At 37.9% G+C, this 15,840-nt stretch overlaps 1 protein-coding gene across 1 annotated transcript in view; it reads right to left on the reverse strand.

Moving 5' to 3' along the window:
• Positions 1–14,933, reverse strand: part of LOC127656559 (rho GTPase-activating protein 5-like) — a 74,051-nt gene extending 59,118 nt beyond the window's left edge. The window contains exons 1-2 of the mRNA XM_052144940.1: positions 14,711–14,933; positions 549–4,426 (exon numbers count right to left, since the gene is read on the reverse strand). Coding sequence (XP_052000900.1) covers positions 549–4,256 — 3,708 coding nt within the window. The 5' untranslated portion in view covers positions 4,257–4,426; positions 14,711–14,933. The remainder of the gene's footprint in view (positions 1–548; positions 4,427–14,710) is intronic.
• Positions 14,934–15,840: the final 907 nt, after the last annotated feature.

A 15,840-nucleotide genomic window follows, 5' to 3' on the forward strand; every position in this document is an offset into this window, starting at 1 on the left:
CGATTTATTGAATCATAATATATGAGTCACTGTGTGTTTGTTATTGTGAAGAAAACTGGCAATACGCAGCTTTATGAATAAGAAAGAGTTTGTTAGTTTTTTGTAAGTTAAAGATGGATTGACGTGAACAGAAAGGTGAGAGAGGGTAGTCTTTGCCCCATTATACACTGCAAAAAAATACATTTTTGGTTTGTTTTAGTTTTGACTTATATAAATACCTACAACTCCTTTAAAACAACATACATTTTCTTTAGAAGCTATACTGCAGAAGAAAATAAATGATCTGAGTGTTGAACATAATATTTAAATGTAACTAAAAATAACTAAATAATCGTAAGATTAGTCGATTATCAAAATAATCGTTAGTTGCAGCCCTAATATATTGGAGAATGTCAGACATTGTGCATGACATAGGGCAAAATAGGTGCTCTAACCTAAAAAATTCTTCTTTATAATCAATACACAAGACTTTAACATTTTAGTTTCAAGTAATGCTAGATAAGTACTAAATCAGCAAAGTATATAAGTACTTTAAATAAGTAGTTAACCTTTTTGGGTTCCTTGTTCTTTGGTGCTTTCTTTTTCTTCATTTTCTTATCATCCTGCTCTGGGTCCGATGTGATGGCTGGATTGTCTATTCCTCCTTTCCAAGGATCCACTGGTGAGAGAAGAGGGTCCTCTTCACTTCCTCGGTTGCCCCGTCCTTTCTTCTTCTTCTGCATTGCAGGCCCCGACTCATCATCACTAACATCTGAATGTACACGTCTATGATAAGCTTTTGTCTTGCTAAAGAGGATCTTGGAGCGATGTTTGTACTTAGAAGGCCGTCTACCACCCTGAGATTTAAACATGGAGTCAAAGCCATTCTCCTCATCGCCATGCAGAGCAAGTCCACCAAATGAGTTGCGGATCTTTCCAGATCTACTGTGTGCATCTTCAGGTATGGCATATATATCATCACTGAAACCTTTTGATTTGAGAGTGTCCACCGGCTCTGCATAGTTGTCAGATGCTTCAAGGTCGTCACCGTGAACCATCATTGGACCACGTACCCATCTGGAGCTCTTCATTCCAGCCTCAATGGTCCTCAGAAGGTTAGGATCCAGCTTCTTCACATTGGGCTTTGGCAGCACATTGGGTTTAGGTTTTACTGGGGGGGGCACTTTGTGGTTACGATCATGATCGCCAACATGTGTGCTATGAACGGGGTACTCGTTTCCTTCAAGGTCAGTTTTGTACTTTCGTTCACTAGGGTTTGGCAGCAGCTGAACATCATCCCCTATTGGGCTGTAAGGTGGTGGTCCCTCCCCATCTTCCTCAGAGTCCGGGTAGTACTGGTAGGCAGGTGAATGACTGTGAGGAGATTGAGGAAAGACATCTTCACTGGTGCCTGTTCCGTCCCTACTGTTATCAAACATGAAGAAGCTTTCGATGTTGCTCTTCTTCTCAAGAACCTCGTTGAAAAATGGTGTAAAAACCTCTGTCTGCCTATGATACTGGGACAAGCTGTAGAGTGCAGTAAATTTAGCAGTAATTTCGGTAGCAATGTGCTCCCCTTCAGTCATGAGCTCTTTTATCGCCTCATTCTCAAAGAAGTCTGCTTGGCTGTCCGTAATGGCCACCAGTTGAACTGGAATGACATCCTGGACCTCAGCCAAGAATGCCCTAAGCATAGCCATGGAAGACTTTCGTTTTGCTGAGTAAACTAGTATGTACCCATGCACTAATTCATCCTTTCTGATTACAATGGAGGAGTGGTACGAAAGCACTGTGACATGTATACGTCTTCGGCTGTCGCCAATGATTTTGTCGAGGATCAAAGTGTTGCCTGGCTGTCCGGCACTGCAGGAATGTGAATCCAGAAAAGGAGAAAGAATGAGATCCACACTGAAGGGATCTCCACACATGGCACACATGACTATCCGCAAATCAGTCTCGGACAAATCCTTAATGGAGGGCATCGGGCACATCACATCAAAATTGTGCTTCAATCCTTCTAACACTGCTCTGAGGGCCTGTTTTATCTGAGACTCATTAAACTTTCGTGGAAAGGTGCCTGAGGGAATATCTATAAAAGTACACTGTAGCTTATTTGCAAGCTGTTGGCCCTGATGCCTTAAAATAGGCATGTTTTTGCAAACACTGTCTCGCTGATTTGCTAGAATGAGAATGAATGGCACTGGCTGGCTATACCTATCCCTTCTGCTCTGGGCAATCTCGGCTCGGATCCGGCTTACACGGTCACCAATGTAATTAAGTGACTCTATAGAGCTGAAGACACAAAAGAATCCATGGGCCTTGAAAGTCGATAGCCAGGAATGGTTCTGAAGCATGCCAGAATTGACATCTACAGGCAAAAGGTCTAATTCATAGATTTTTCCATCCAGGGTGTATTCATCATCAGTTGACTGAGCTCTGATTTCATTCGCAAGTTCCTGTGCAAGACCTTCTCTACCTACGAGACACAGGTTTACTTTATCAATGTTGGCACTATTGTAGTAGATATTTGTGCGACCGTGATCCAGCTGAACAAGCCTGTTTGCAAGGACTTGCTCAACTTTCAGATCAACACAGGCCATGCCACTGAGGCATGTTTCTTTTGTGGGGTGATAAACAAACCCAATGTGTTTCAGTAAAAGAGACTCCCTGTCGGTTGCGAGTTTCTGGAGAGCTCTGTATCTAGGCTCCTCATTAAGTACAGCGTGAATCTCACTCATTTTGTTACAGCTTGGGGTTGCATTCAAATCCAGGTCATAGAAAAGCTCTGCATGCTCAAATAGCATTTCCTGAAACTCCTCTTTGGCCCTTTCAACAATTTCCTGCTGATGCCGGCTATAAACATCTTTGCGATCTGATTCCATGATGTATTTGTATGCCTCATCCGCCATGACAAAACACATGACCTCTTCCCATGGTTGTCCAGGGCTTATGAAATGCACTCGCTCCAGAGTCTTCTTGAATTTCTCCTTCATCTCCAACCGCCTCTTCTCAGATTTCAAATGCTGGATGTGGTTTTGATAAATCCTTTCTCCTTCCATAGTTTTGAGGACATCAAAGGGCACTCTTCTGTCATCGGTTTTATCAAGGTGGTCTGTCTCATACCACGGTGTTTGTTCTAACTCAATGAAACAGTACTGAAACTCAGGCCTCCTCTTCATAATGTCCTGTGCCTCTGTCCAACTCAGCGTCTCTATTTCCCCCAGGTTGTTAAGCAACTTATTAAGAATTTTTGGCAGACTGGTAAGATAATCCTCCCTCCGCCTTTTGATATGCTCTTGTCTCAGCTGTTCTGTGTGCTTCGATAAGGCGTTTCTAGCTTTTTTGGTGCCTTCTAAATTGATGTACTCTTCATAATCTGGGTGGTTTTTAAATTTATTGCTCACAGTTTTCCAGTTTGTGTGATAATCTCGGACAGTTTGAATGATGAGTTTTTCAAACTTGTCAGAGACTGAAACTACTAATTGTCTCTGGGCTTTGTAAGCTTCCAAGTAAGAGATGTTTTTGGGTTTACCTCGAGTTTTGTCCATCTGCTGTGTCAGAGCATTGAAACAGAGGTCCACATTAACAGATGCTCGAGCTGATGTCTCGACAAGCATAAGATTCTTTTTACCTGCAACAAATGTCTGGACCTCCCTTAGGTATTGCTCGACACACTCGTCGCATTTCGTTGCAGCAATTATAATGGCTTTCTTTGTCTTGGAAATTTGCGAATAAAGGTTGTGGACAAATTTCATCTGGTCCTCAAATTTTCTATTGCATCCTTTGCTTACATCTATACACAACACAAAGCCATCAATATTGAGCTTGCCATCAGGCATCTGTTTCTGATCAAAATCCTGTTCTAAACCAAGCTGGTCTGTGCAAATGTACATCAGTTTTTCAGCTGACTGAAGCTTCGTATTTGCAGCCCGTTTTGTGTAAGGCTGCAAGTTTGTGCTCCGATGAGGCAAGAAGGTCTGGTCATCAATGAACTCAGTCTGTTCAATGATCTGAATTCTACATTCGAGGCCATCGTCCCCTCGATGTAACACTTCACCCCAGTATAAGAAGTGATCATTATTCACCACACGCCCTCCAAAGTCAATTGTGCTTAACACAGAAGTGTGCTCCAAGTAGTAGCAGTCTGCACTAGGGTGTACATATCTGTTGCATAGGCAGGATTTACCTACGCCGCAGTTCCCCTTGTCTTTCTCAGTGCCTGAGAGCCCAACAACACTGACAGCATATGTCGGACGGGGCTCCTTATTCTTGGCCATTATATTGCCCCTCTCATTGCTTGTTACGTTAAGTGAAGAATGCCAGCAAGGCAAACATGCACTTCCATTGGCTAGTGCAGGCGCATTTCCATCTCACTTTGAATGAGATGCTGTATCTTTAATATGAATCATTTGTCCTGATGACTACTCGTTCCTCTCCTATCACCTTCCTGCAACAAAAAAAGGAAATAATAAATCAGATAAAGCTTCCAAAAGCCAGCAAAATTAATATTCTGGCAAACAGCATTGGATAAATGTGTTGAAAAATGGCACTCACAACAAACAAACATTCAAACATTATGTCGACTAAAATAATAAGCGACAGAAGTGTATCCATTAATACCCGCCCACCCACCAAATGCAGGTAGAAATAGGCAGTGGTGGGTAGCTCTGTCACTCTAACTAGCCACTTTAGCGGGTGACATTTTCAGATATCTTCCAGCATTGAAAATTCTGTGAATGTCGGGCTGCCGAAGCAAATAAAATTATATACATCGTGTGACATAATTAAAGTTTTTAAATGTGTCTAAGCATTTTTTTTCCCTCATAACAAATAATATAGTTCATTTTTTAGAAATACTATCTGCATTATTCTTACAAAAGCCACTGTTAAACATGCGAGAACAAAAGTAAACTTTCATAAGGGCAGGTCCTGTGCCATTTTTAATGAATGGGTATAGGTCTGGACTTTCATGAATTATGGACAACTTATTGACAAAGTTTTCCTCCAGTTCTGTCCTACTCCTGTTCTGACTGGTCATGTGTGCTTTCAGATATTCCAAGAGATTCTGTAAATCATTAGGCCTGTGTCCTGCTTAACTCATATCATTCTCATTCAAATCAAATGGCCAAACAAATGCATGCAGTTAAGTCTCCAGTTATCTTTATCACTTTTTATTTTAAGGCTTTTAAAACTAATGAATGACATGAAAAATTATGTTTTAAATATCTTAATATTTCTAAATACTTAAAATATGTCTCTCTTTTTGGTCAGTTTTAGTTTTGGTCAATTTTACATTTACACTGTTGCTTTTGGAACTCATTTATTTTATATTATATATTTTGTAGAAAGATTTCTGTCCTAATTGCTTCACTTTCAAGTGTTATTTTAATTTAATCAGTAACGCTAGGAGTTCAGTTGAATGACACAAAAATGCGGTCGATGGCATTTATATATTCGCTTAAAATTCCCTTATTTCTGGATTAAAATGTGATTGGAATTTTAAGTGCACAATAATTTAACTGTGGTTAGATCAAATAACCGTGATCAGACGATTATTTAATAATCGCAACAGGCCAGGGGCCTGGTTAGCTCAGTGACTATTTACGCTGACTACCACCCCTGGAGTCACGAGTTCGAATCCAGGTCATGCTGAGTAACTCCAGCCAGGTCTCCTAAGATACCAAATTGGCCCGGTTGCCAGGGAGGGTGGAGTCACATGGGGTAACCTCCTCGTGGTCACTATAATGTGTGGTTCTCACTCTCGGTGGGGCGTGTGGTAAGTTGTGCGTGGATACCGCAGAGAATAGTGTGAAGCCTCCATAATCGCTACATCTCTGTAACACGTTCAACAAGCCACGTGATAAGATGCGTGAATTGAAGGTCTCAGATGCGAAGGCAACTGAGATTCATCCTCTGACACCCGGATTGAGGCAAGTCACTACGCCACCACAAGGACTTAAGAACGCATTGGGAATTGGGTATTCCAAATTTGGGAGAAAAGGGGAGAAAAATAAATAGAAATAAAAATTGTTGCAACATCACTACTCACAGTGGCCAATGAGCCAAAAAGTTAATGTCAAGCCCTGAATGTATCCATCACTTATTTGTTGCACTTTTAAAACTGAAAATTTTAGAGAACAGAAGTAAATGTTTACAACTCAAATTCTACTACAAAGGCTCAATAATGCAGTAAACATGCTAAGGATGTGAAACTAAAATTTGACAGTACAACAAATAAAACAGAACGTGGGATTCTCAAAACACGTTTTAAAGGTTAAATTTACTTTTATAAATTCATGAGACCCTGAAAAACCAGCGAGACATGACGCAACGGTCAAAGACATCCTTCTAGTGCATGCTTAGAAAAAAAGACCTACATGTTCGGAGTGAACGGCCCTCAGGTGTTTAGGTCTTTGGTGGTTGTGTCTACATACATAACAGTATTTAATGAAAAACACTGTGGTGCCGCTGGTTTTATGAAGTTTGAGTCCTTGGTAGTACTATAGCACCAATATAGGCTACTGAGCAACACTAGTTTAAAGATGCTGTAAGTGATTTTTGCCATTCTGGAACTTCTACGAGACTGTGCTGTTAAATTATGCCCTCTCTTTCCAAAACACAACTCTCCAAAGATATTTCACTAAAGATGAACATTAAACCTGAATGATCTGCTTTAACTACTACACCAAGAGAAAGTGCAAACGATTGACAGGCAGAAAGCACATCAAATTCTTCTGGTGCGGTTGATCAAAGAATGTGTCTGCGGCTAGTGCTGTCACAGAGACCAGTGAGATATCTCAGGACACTTATTACAGTGATTTCTTTCATAGACTAGGAACATTTTCTGTATACCATTCCATTAAAGCACCTTTAACATAGAACTGTATACTGAAGCATTTCTATCATATGACCTGGCTAAATCTTTCAGATTTATCATTTTATGCATATTTGTTAACATCAAGATATGTTCTTTGCAGTAAACAATCGCTATAACATGTTGCTAATTGGTTTATATTGATTTGTTGCTACCTCTTGTGGACATAGGAGACATTGATTTACAAACCTGAATGTCTTTAAAATTAAAAATTAAAATCGAATTTTGATAATATTTCTGTGAAAAATAAAAATGTAGTTCCTCAGCCCTGTTGACAGCCCTTAAACTTGCATTTGAATACCCTACTCAAAATACTAGTGTTGTCAAAAGTACCAGTACTTCTGTCGATACTAAAATATTAAAAAGATGTAACGATACTTTTGAATTGTTACATGATTTGAATGAATGTATAAATCTGATCGCTCATCCACTAGAAACTTCACAGACATTGAGAAGCAATCACGTTGTATGAGATGACAGAGCAGTGCACTAATCTACTGCGAACCATGCAGCACATGTAATATATATATTTATATAATTCAATCACAGCATTTGAGCAGTAATCTCAACTCAACTTTATTTATATATAATTTAAAACAACAGAATTCACCAAAGTGCTTCACAGTAATCAAATTTAAAACATAACATTTATAAATGACCACATACACAAAAAACAAAACTGTGTCCTACAATTCATTTGTCAGACTCAAAGGCCAGTATACGAAAGATGAGATTTCAGACGTGACTTAAAAGTCTCTGTGTCGCCAACTGTTTATACGTAAAGTGAAGATTCCGGCAAAAAATACACGTCATATTAAAAGCACATTTCAAAATATAAGCTATAGCCCTGCAACTGAAGAAATTGTGACAGAAATATATTAAAACTGTATAGTTAAATATAATATTTATGGTAATTATAACAATAGTTATTAATAATAATAATAATAATAATTAGGCAATATATCACAAGCAAGACTGCTGTTGAATAAACGTTTGGCAAAAAGACACCATTCTGATGATTTTAATTAAATTAAATTAAACACTAAAACATGGAGTTCTGAAAAATAATAATAATAACAAAAAAGAAAACATGATTTGGTAAAGAATAAAAGCAATTTCAGTAGGGTGCTACTTAAAAACACTTAAGTAATGCATCTTTGATTGTGAAACACTTGAAGGAAACATGCATTTATTTTAATTTATTATTTACATTGAAATGTAATTTTTTAAATAGGCTTAGGTTTAGGGTGTGTTCAACAGCAAATTGTATTATTAGCATATTTATGCTGTGGTACCGAAATTGGTATCGAGAACCATTCAATTTCACTGGTATCGGTACCGACTACTGACATTTTGGTACCGTGACAACACTACAAATTACAAAGTATGGAAACATTATCATGGCTGCATTTCATTCACCTTCATTCACTACAATTTCATGGTGATCCATTAGGGATGCACGATTACAGCAAAAATCATAATTGTCGATTATTGCTCTTGATATTAGAATCGCGATTATTGTCAATTCAAATGTTTAATTACCTTGACGTCATAAAGTAAGCAACCGTGTGGTTCTTCAGAGTAGCAGATTTCAATGGTGGATATGAGCTGCGCTCCAGTTTCTTTTAAGCATATTTTAAGCATTATTTTGTACTATATTTTATATTGTAATAATGTTTAAGTTAAGGATAATGAAAGTTATTGTAAATTGATATCTATGGTATGAAATAAATTGAATTATTGCTAAATTACACCTTAAATTATTAGTCCATGTACAGTAAATAATATGGCATATTCAATATTCAAACTTATTAACAGCTGATTTAATTCGACCAAGTTACTGCATTCAGTAAACCCTTTAGTGGCTGGACAGGGGACCATTAATCCTGTCAGATCTTCAATGGTGATCTTGTTCATGTAAGATCATCGTTAGATCATTTGTGGCCTCAGTGGTTGCACTTTGGAAATTAAAAACAGTTTAGGATCAGTTGTCATTAGGACGGAGTATTAATCTATGTGGATCTGATTGGCCATTGTTGTTTCATTGCTGAACAGGCATCTTAGTGATTGGTTACAACACTAAACCGCTGCAAAAACACGTTGTAAATAGAAACCATTGGCGCAACAGGAGCAGACTTAAATTGAACGCTGTAATCATCAGTTTTCACAATTACACAATCGTGGAAGCCGTAATCGTGATTCGTTTTCGATTAATTGTGCAGCCCTATGATCCATGTATAAGTGATGTGTTTCAGTGAAATACATACCATGACTCAACGTACAAGAACAACAATAACCTGATTTATTGGACATGTTCAACTAGCTCATGCATTAGTTTCATCATAAGTGGTAAAGACGCTTGATCCTGTGACACAAGCTAATTCAATATATGCATATACACTCTATCATTAATGAATATGCTCTTGTATGTAAAATATAAATAAAAATATGCATGATCTGCTTGTCATCACTGACATGAGCTTTGTACTGTTAATTAAGCGGCTCCTGCCAGTTTCAAAATAGGAGGCAAATGACTAATTAACAAATAGCCTAATGTAAACAAAATATTTTATTAATCATCAGAGTTGGCCCAAGGACTTATAACTACATGAGAGAGTATTATAAGCTTTTTGACAATGTAAAAGCTTGACGAATCTCATACTTTACATAAGTTTCAACCTTTTAAATGGCATTGACTATGTCATATAAATTACGATTGTGTTTTTGGACACCAAAGACTAGACCTCATAGGACCTCCATGATGAGATACTAGTTTCCAGAACTAGTCCAGTCGATTATGCAGTCATCACCATGTCAACAAACTGTATGGGGTTTTCCAAACTAGCATGCCCTGGCAAGAATTTGGTTAAGAATTGGGAAACGTATTCTTGGTGAAACCTGTCAAGAAAATGTCCTGGGCTCATTTGTAGATAATTATGCTCTCGGAGGGATAGTTCACTCAAAAATAAAAATTCTCTATTTACTCACCCTCATGACATCATAGATGAAACAGATTAATATATATATATATATATATATATACAGTGAGGAAAATAAGTATTTGAACACCCTGCTATTTTGCAAGTTCTCCCACTTGGAAATCATGGAGGGGTCTGAAATTGTCATCGTAGGTGCATGTCCACTGTGAGAGACATAATCTAAAAAAAAAAAAATCCAGAAATCACAATATATGATTTTTTAACTATTTATTTGTATGATACAGCTGCAAATAAGTATTTGAACACCTGTCTATCAGCTAGAATTCTGACCCTCAAAGACCTGTTAGTCTGCCTTTAAAATGTCCACCTCCACTCCATTTATTATCCTAAATTAGATGCACCTGTTTGAGGTTGTTAGCTGCATAAAGACACCTGTCCACCCCATACAATCAGTAAGAATCCAACTACTAACATGGCCAAGACCAAAGAGCTGTCCAAAGACACTAGAGACAAAATTGTACACCTCCACAAGGCTGGAAAGGGCTACGGGAAATTGCCAAGCAGCTTGGTGAAAAAAGGTCCACTGTTGGAGCAATCATTAGAAAATGGAAGAAGCTAAACATGACTGTCAATCTCCCTCGGACTGGGGCTCCATGCAAGATCTCACCTCGTGGGGTCTCAATGATCCTAAGAAAGGTGAGAAATCAGCCCAGAACTACACGGGAGGAGCTGGTCAATGACCTGAAAAGAGCTGGGACCACCGTTTCCAAGGTTACTGTTGGTAATACACTAAGACGTCATGGTTTGAAATCATGCATGGCACGGAAGGTTCCCCTGCTTAAACCAGCACATGTCAAGGCCCGTCTTAAGTTAGCCAATGACCATTTGGATGATCCAGAGGAGTCATGGGAGAAAGTCATGTGGTCAGATGAGACCAAAATAGAACTTTTTGGTCATAATTCCACTAACCGTGTTTGGAGGAAGAAGAATGATGAGTACCATCCCAAGAACACCATCCCTACTGTGAAGCATGGGGGTGGTAGCATTATGCTTTGGGGGTGTTTTTCTGCACATGGGACAGGGCGACTGCACTGTATTAAGGAGAGGATGACCGGGGCCATGTATTGCGAGATTTTGGGGAACAACCTCCTTCCCTCAGTTAGAGCATTGAAGATGGGTCGAGGCTGGGTCTTCCAACATGACAATGACCCGAAGCACACAGCCAGGATAACCAAGGAGTGGCTCTATAAGAAGCATATCAAGGTTCTGGCGTGGCCTAGCCAGTCTCCAGACCTAAACCCAATAGAGAATCTTTGGAGGTAGCTCAAACTCCGGGTTTCTCAGCGACAGCCCAGAAACCTGACTGATCTAGAGAAGATCTGTGTGGAGGAGTGGGCCAAAATCCCTCCTGCAGTGTGTGCAAACCTGGTGAAAAACTACAGGAAACGTTTGACCTCTGTAATTGCAAACAAAGGCTACTGTACCAAATATTAACATTGATTTTCTCAGGTGTTCAAATACTTATTTGCAGCTGTATCATACAAATAAATAGTTAAAAAATCATACATTGTGATTTCTGGATTTTTTTTTAGATTATGTCTCTCACAGTGGACATGCACCTACGATGACAATTTCAGACCCCTCCATGATTTCTAAGTGGGAGAACTTGCAAAATAGCAGGGTGTTCAAATACTTATTTTCCTCACTGTATATATATATATATATATATATATATATATATATATATATATATATATATATATATATAAATGTGGCTTTCAGATGTTAAAAGTGAAAGTGGAGATTTAGAGTAAAAAAAAATACATTTAAATTTGTATCTGATTCTCACCCACACTTATCAAATAATTTCTGAAGACATAGGTTTAACCACTGGAGTCATATAGATTACTTTAATGTTTCCTTTATGTGATGTTTGGAGCTTCAAAGATCTTATCACCATTCACCTGCATTGTAAGGACCTACAGAGCAGAGATATTCTTTTAAAAATCTTTATTTGTGTTCTGCTGAAGAAAGTTATACACATTTGAGATGGCAGGAGGGTGAGTAAAAGATGAGAATTTAAATTTTTGGATGAACTATCCCATTAAGAGCATTCTCTACATGGCAAGTTATGAACGTGCTTTCATTTTCACACACGTTTTCCAAAACTGCACTACACACGAACGTGCAACGATGCATTTTAAGTGCTTCTTAAGAGTTGTTAGCAATGCGTGTATTGTTAAATGTGAACGTATAGTGTTGCTCGTCATTGTAATTTTATTATACATAGCTTTGAGCATAACAACTTGTAATTTACCTCGCTGGGAAATGTTTGAATATATTATTTTCAATAATTCAACTAATTAACCACATAATTAAATATTTTGTTTTGCAATTATTGCATATGCAGTACAGTCTATTATTTTTACAAAATCACTCACTTGTTTATCATTAGTGCGTTTTCAATGTTTCGTTTTCAGAAATGCTTTATGCAAGCTGCAGGGTAAAAAATATAAAACACTTTGAAAAAATATAATGAGGTTTACCCAGTTGATAGTAGGCCTATTGCAAGTGCACATTAAGATGATGGAAGCACTTACCTAGGTTGCATGTACAAACATTCACTGATTAAGTGGAGATATGCTCCCAAAACGATATACAGGTGAGATCAATGAAGGAGGCAGGAGGAATGTGGGAAGACAAGCTAAGATAGACAATGTACGAAGACAAGACTGCGGAACATAAACAAAGATATTTTTAATAAAGATCTGATGTTTGTTTGTCCATACAATGCAAGTGAATGGTGACCAAACTTGCAACTTCTAAAAAGGACATAAGGACAGCATAAATGCAATCCATAAGACTCCATGTCTTTTGAAGCGATTTAATCGGTTTTGGGTGAGAACAGATCAAAATGTAACCAATATTTACTGTACATCTTGCCAATGAAGTCTTTAGACACGATCATGATTTCAAGCTTGATTACACTTCTGTGTCCTTGACACATGCACAGAGTGCTAAATGGCACCAGGAAGTGTAATCGAGCTTGAAATCATGATAGTTAAGAAGACCGCAGTTGTCTGACGAAGATTTACAGTGAAAATTATTTTGTTATATTCTGGTACGTTTTCACACAAATCATTTGGAAAACTGCAGAAGGCATGGATTAAAACACTGTTGTCTAATGGATTAATTTTATGCTACATTTTTGTCCTTTTTGGAGTTTGAAAATTTGGTCAACATTCACTTTCATTGTATGGGCAAACAGATATCACATCTCGATTAAAATACCATTGTTCTGGGGAAGTAAGAGCATAACACAAGTTTGAGAGACATAAGGGTGAGTAAATGATGAAAGAATTATCATTTTTGGGTGAACCTTTCCTTTAAGTGCCCTTCAATTCCTCCAGACCACTCGTAGATCTACAACAATTTTCATTTATTATTTAAAGGAATAGTTCACCCAATAATTAAAATTATTTCATAATTTACTCATCCCAGATGTGTATGACTTTCTTTCTACTGCTGAACACAAAGGAAGATTTGTAGAAGATTTCAGCTCTGAAGGTCCAAACAATGCAAGTGAATGGGCACCAAAATTTTGAAGCTCCAAAAGAACATAAAATAAATACGTATGACTCCAGTGGTTAAATCCATATCTTCAGAAACAATTTGATAAGTGTAGGTGAGAAACAGATCAATATTTAAGTCCAATTTTACTAAAACAAATCTCCATTTTCACTTTCACATTCTTCTTTTGTTATAGCAATTCACATTGTTTGTGCAAATCGCAACCTACTGGACAGGGAGAATTTATAGTAACAAAAAAGACTGAAATATTTATCTGTTTCTCACTTACACCTATCAAATTGCTTCTGAAGAAGTGAATTTAGTCACTGGAGTCTTATGGATTACGTTTATGCTGCCTTTATGTGCTTTTAGACACTCAAAGTTCTGGCCACCATTCACTTGCATTGTAAGGACCTACAGATACTCTAATAAAATATTCACCTGGCATGGCATGAGGATGAGTAAATAATGAGAGAATTTTGCCCCGGTCCAAATTTACACCAAAATCAAAATAAACAATTAAGAGCTTATTTTGGGCCATTCAGACATTATCATAATGACGCACATGTTAACCCCTAATTTTCAATAAATGATTTACACTGTAATGTATTTATACATCATAGTACTACTTCCTTGGTACTGGCTTTCATTTTCAAATAATTTAACTGTAGCACACCAGCGGTTTTACTGTAATACAGTGAAAAAAATGACTGTATTATGGTAATGAGAATCATCATTGAAAACAACGGGGAAAGTAAAAGTAAAACGTCAGAATGCGTTATAGAATTGAGAATTGGGAGTAACGTGCTTCAGCGTCACAATGCAAAAAGTCTTAGTTGAGTCTCCTAAATAATTTCTTTTTTTTGTGAGTATGTGTGGGGGTGGAGGGGCGGATTTGGGGTGAAATTTGATCAGGAAATTTCCTAGACAGGTTTCTTGAACCCAATAGGTCTGCCTGCATTCAATTTCAGGAATTGCATTTCACATGGTAATAATTTGATAACTGCACATCACACGTGCAGACATATCGTGTTAAATAATACGCCGATGCAGATAAGTTTGGGTTAGCCTATATTGTGTGCATCGACACGGGCCTTGCCCCTATACAAGGCATTAGACGCTTCCTTTGCTCGCTAGCTTCCCAGTTAGCCAGGGCTAGTTTAGTGTGACACCGATACACCGCATTGTAGCCGAAAGTGACACAAAGTGCAATTGTACAAAGCAACACAGCTATCGATTACACACTGAAATGCATTACATGACTAACCGACCAGAGCAAATTAGGTAAAGTAAAAGACAAAAAAAGCATGATAGAAAGTCACATACTCCTCCGTAAGCATTCCCCTACCTAACATGGTCGCTCCCGACACCACAGACAGGAGGTGGCATTCCAACTATTCCATGTAATTTACACTGATTAACTCCCTCAACAAATTCCAGTTGTCTTTTAACCCGTGAGTGAATGGAATAATCGGTGAAATCTCCGAAAGTGCTTGTTTTCCGTATTTTCTAGCAGTAAGAGTGGTATGCGTGTAATCGGAGAGTCATCCCCTCCCCTCTCATTCCAGTCAGTAATGGCGACGGATAGATCCGGCTCTCACTCACTCTCTCTCTCTCTCTCTCTCTCTCTCCAATAACTTTTCCATTCCGCTCACCGCGGGGGCACGCTGCGCGCTCACGAATGGCTTTCAGGATCACGTAGGGCACTCCAATACTTTCTTTGCGATTTATATTATAGCACAAAATAATGCTAAGAAATACACGGTTATAAATGCACTAGTGTGTATATTAACAATGTAATTACACATTTATTTGTGGTATTGCTGAATATGATGAATAAGGTAATAAGGCATTGGTTTCAGATAATACGATTTTTCTTCCATGGATATGCAATTATCTAGACCAGCACGAGTGGTCAAATGTGTACAATAATATTAAACAGAAGTTTACGCAGTTATTTGCATTAACGTTTCCTCTTCCACTGATACAGTTTTACGCTGTCTTATTTATTTGGACCTATTCTGTTCATTAATTGGCTGTTACAAATAATTAAGTTTTTATCCCTATTCCCAGATAGGACCGTTTAAAGATTCAGTGGATTTTAAAAGTAATGGTAGCCTATTATAATTGTTTATTTTGTATATCTTTAGTTGTGAAATAATTGTATTGTGCATCTCTTATTTGCATTCTTTCAAACAATTATTTCTAAATTAAAAGCTCTGTTGTCCTGGTCTTTTTGGTTGTAGTCTCAGCTGTCTCAATGCAATTTCAGTAAAAACAGAAAATACCCTGGAAAGATTAGGAAACGTATCCTGTTTACACAATTGTTATCTATTCCGATTTGTTACAAAGTCTAAAGTAAAATTACAAACTTATTCTGACCCCAGAGCTTTTCATGGGGGCAAGGTTTACAGTATGTTGTTTGCCATTTGAGTGACCTCACTGGGCATGTAGTTTAATTGATTAAAGATTTTATTG

The sequence above is a fragment of the Xyrauchen texanus genome, chromosome 16 (genome assembly GCF_025860055.1).
Source record: "Xyrauchen texanus isolate HMW12.3.18 chromosome 16, RBS_HiC_50CHRs, whole genome shotgun sequence".
Lineage (NCBI taxonomy): Eukaryota > Metazoa > Chordata > Actinopteri > Cypriniformes > Catostomidae > Xyrauchen > Xyrauchen texanus.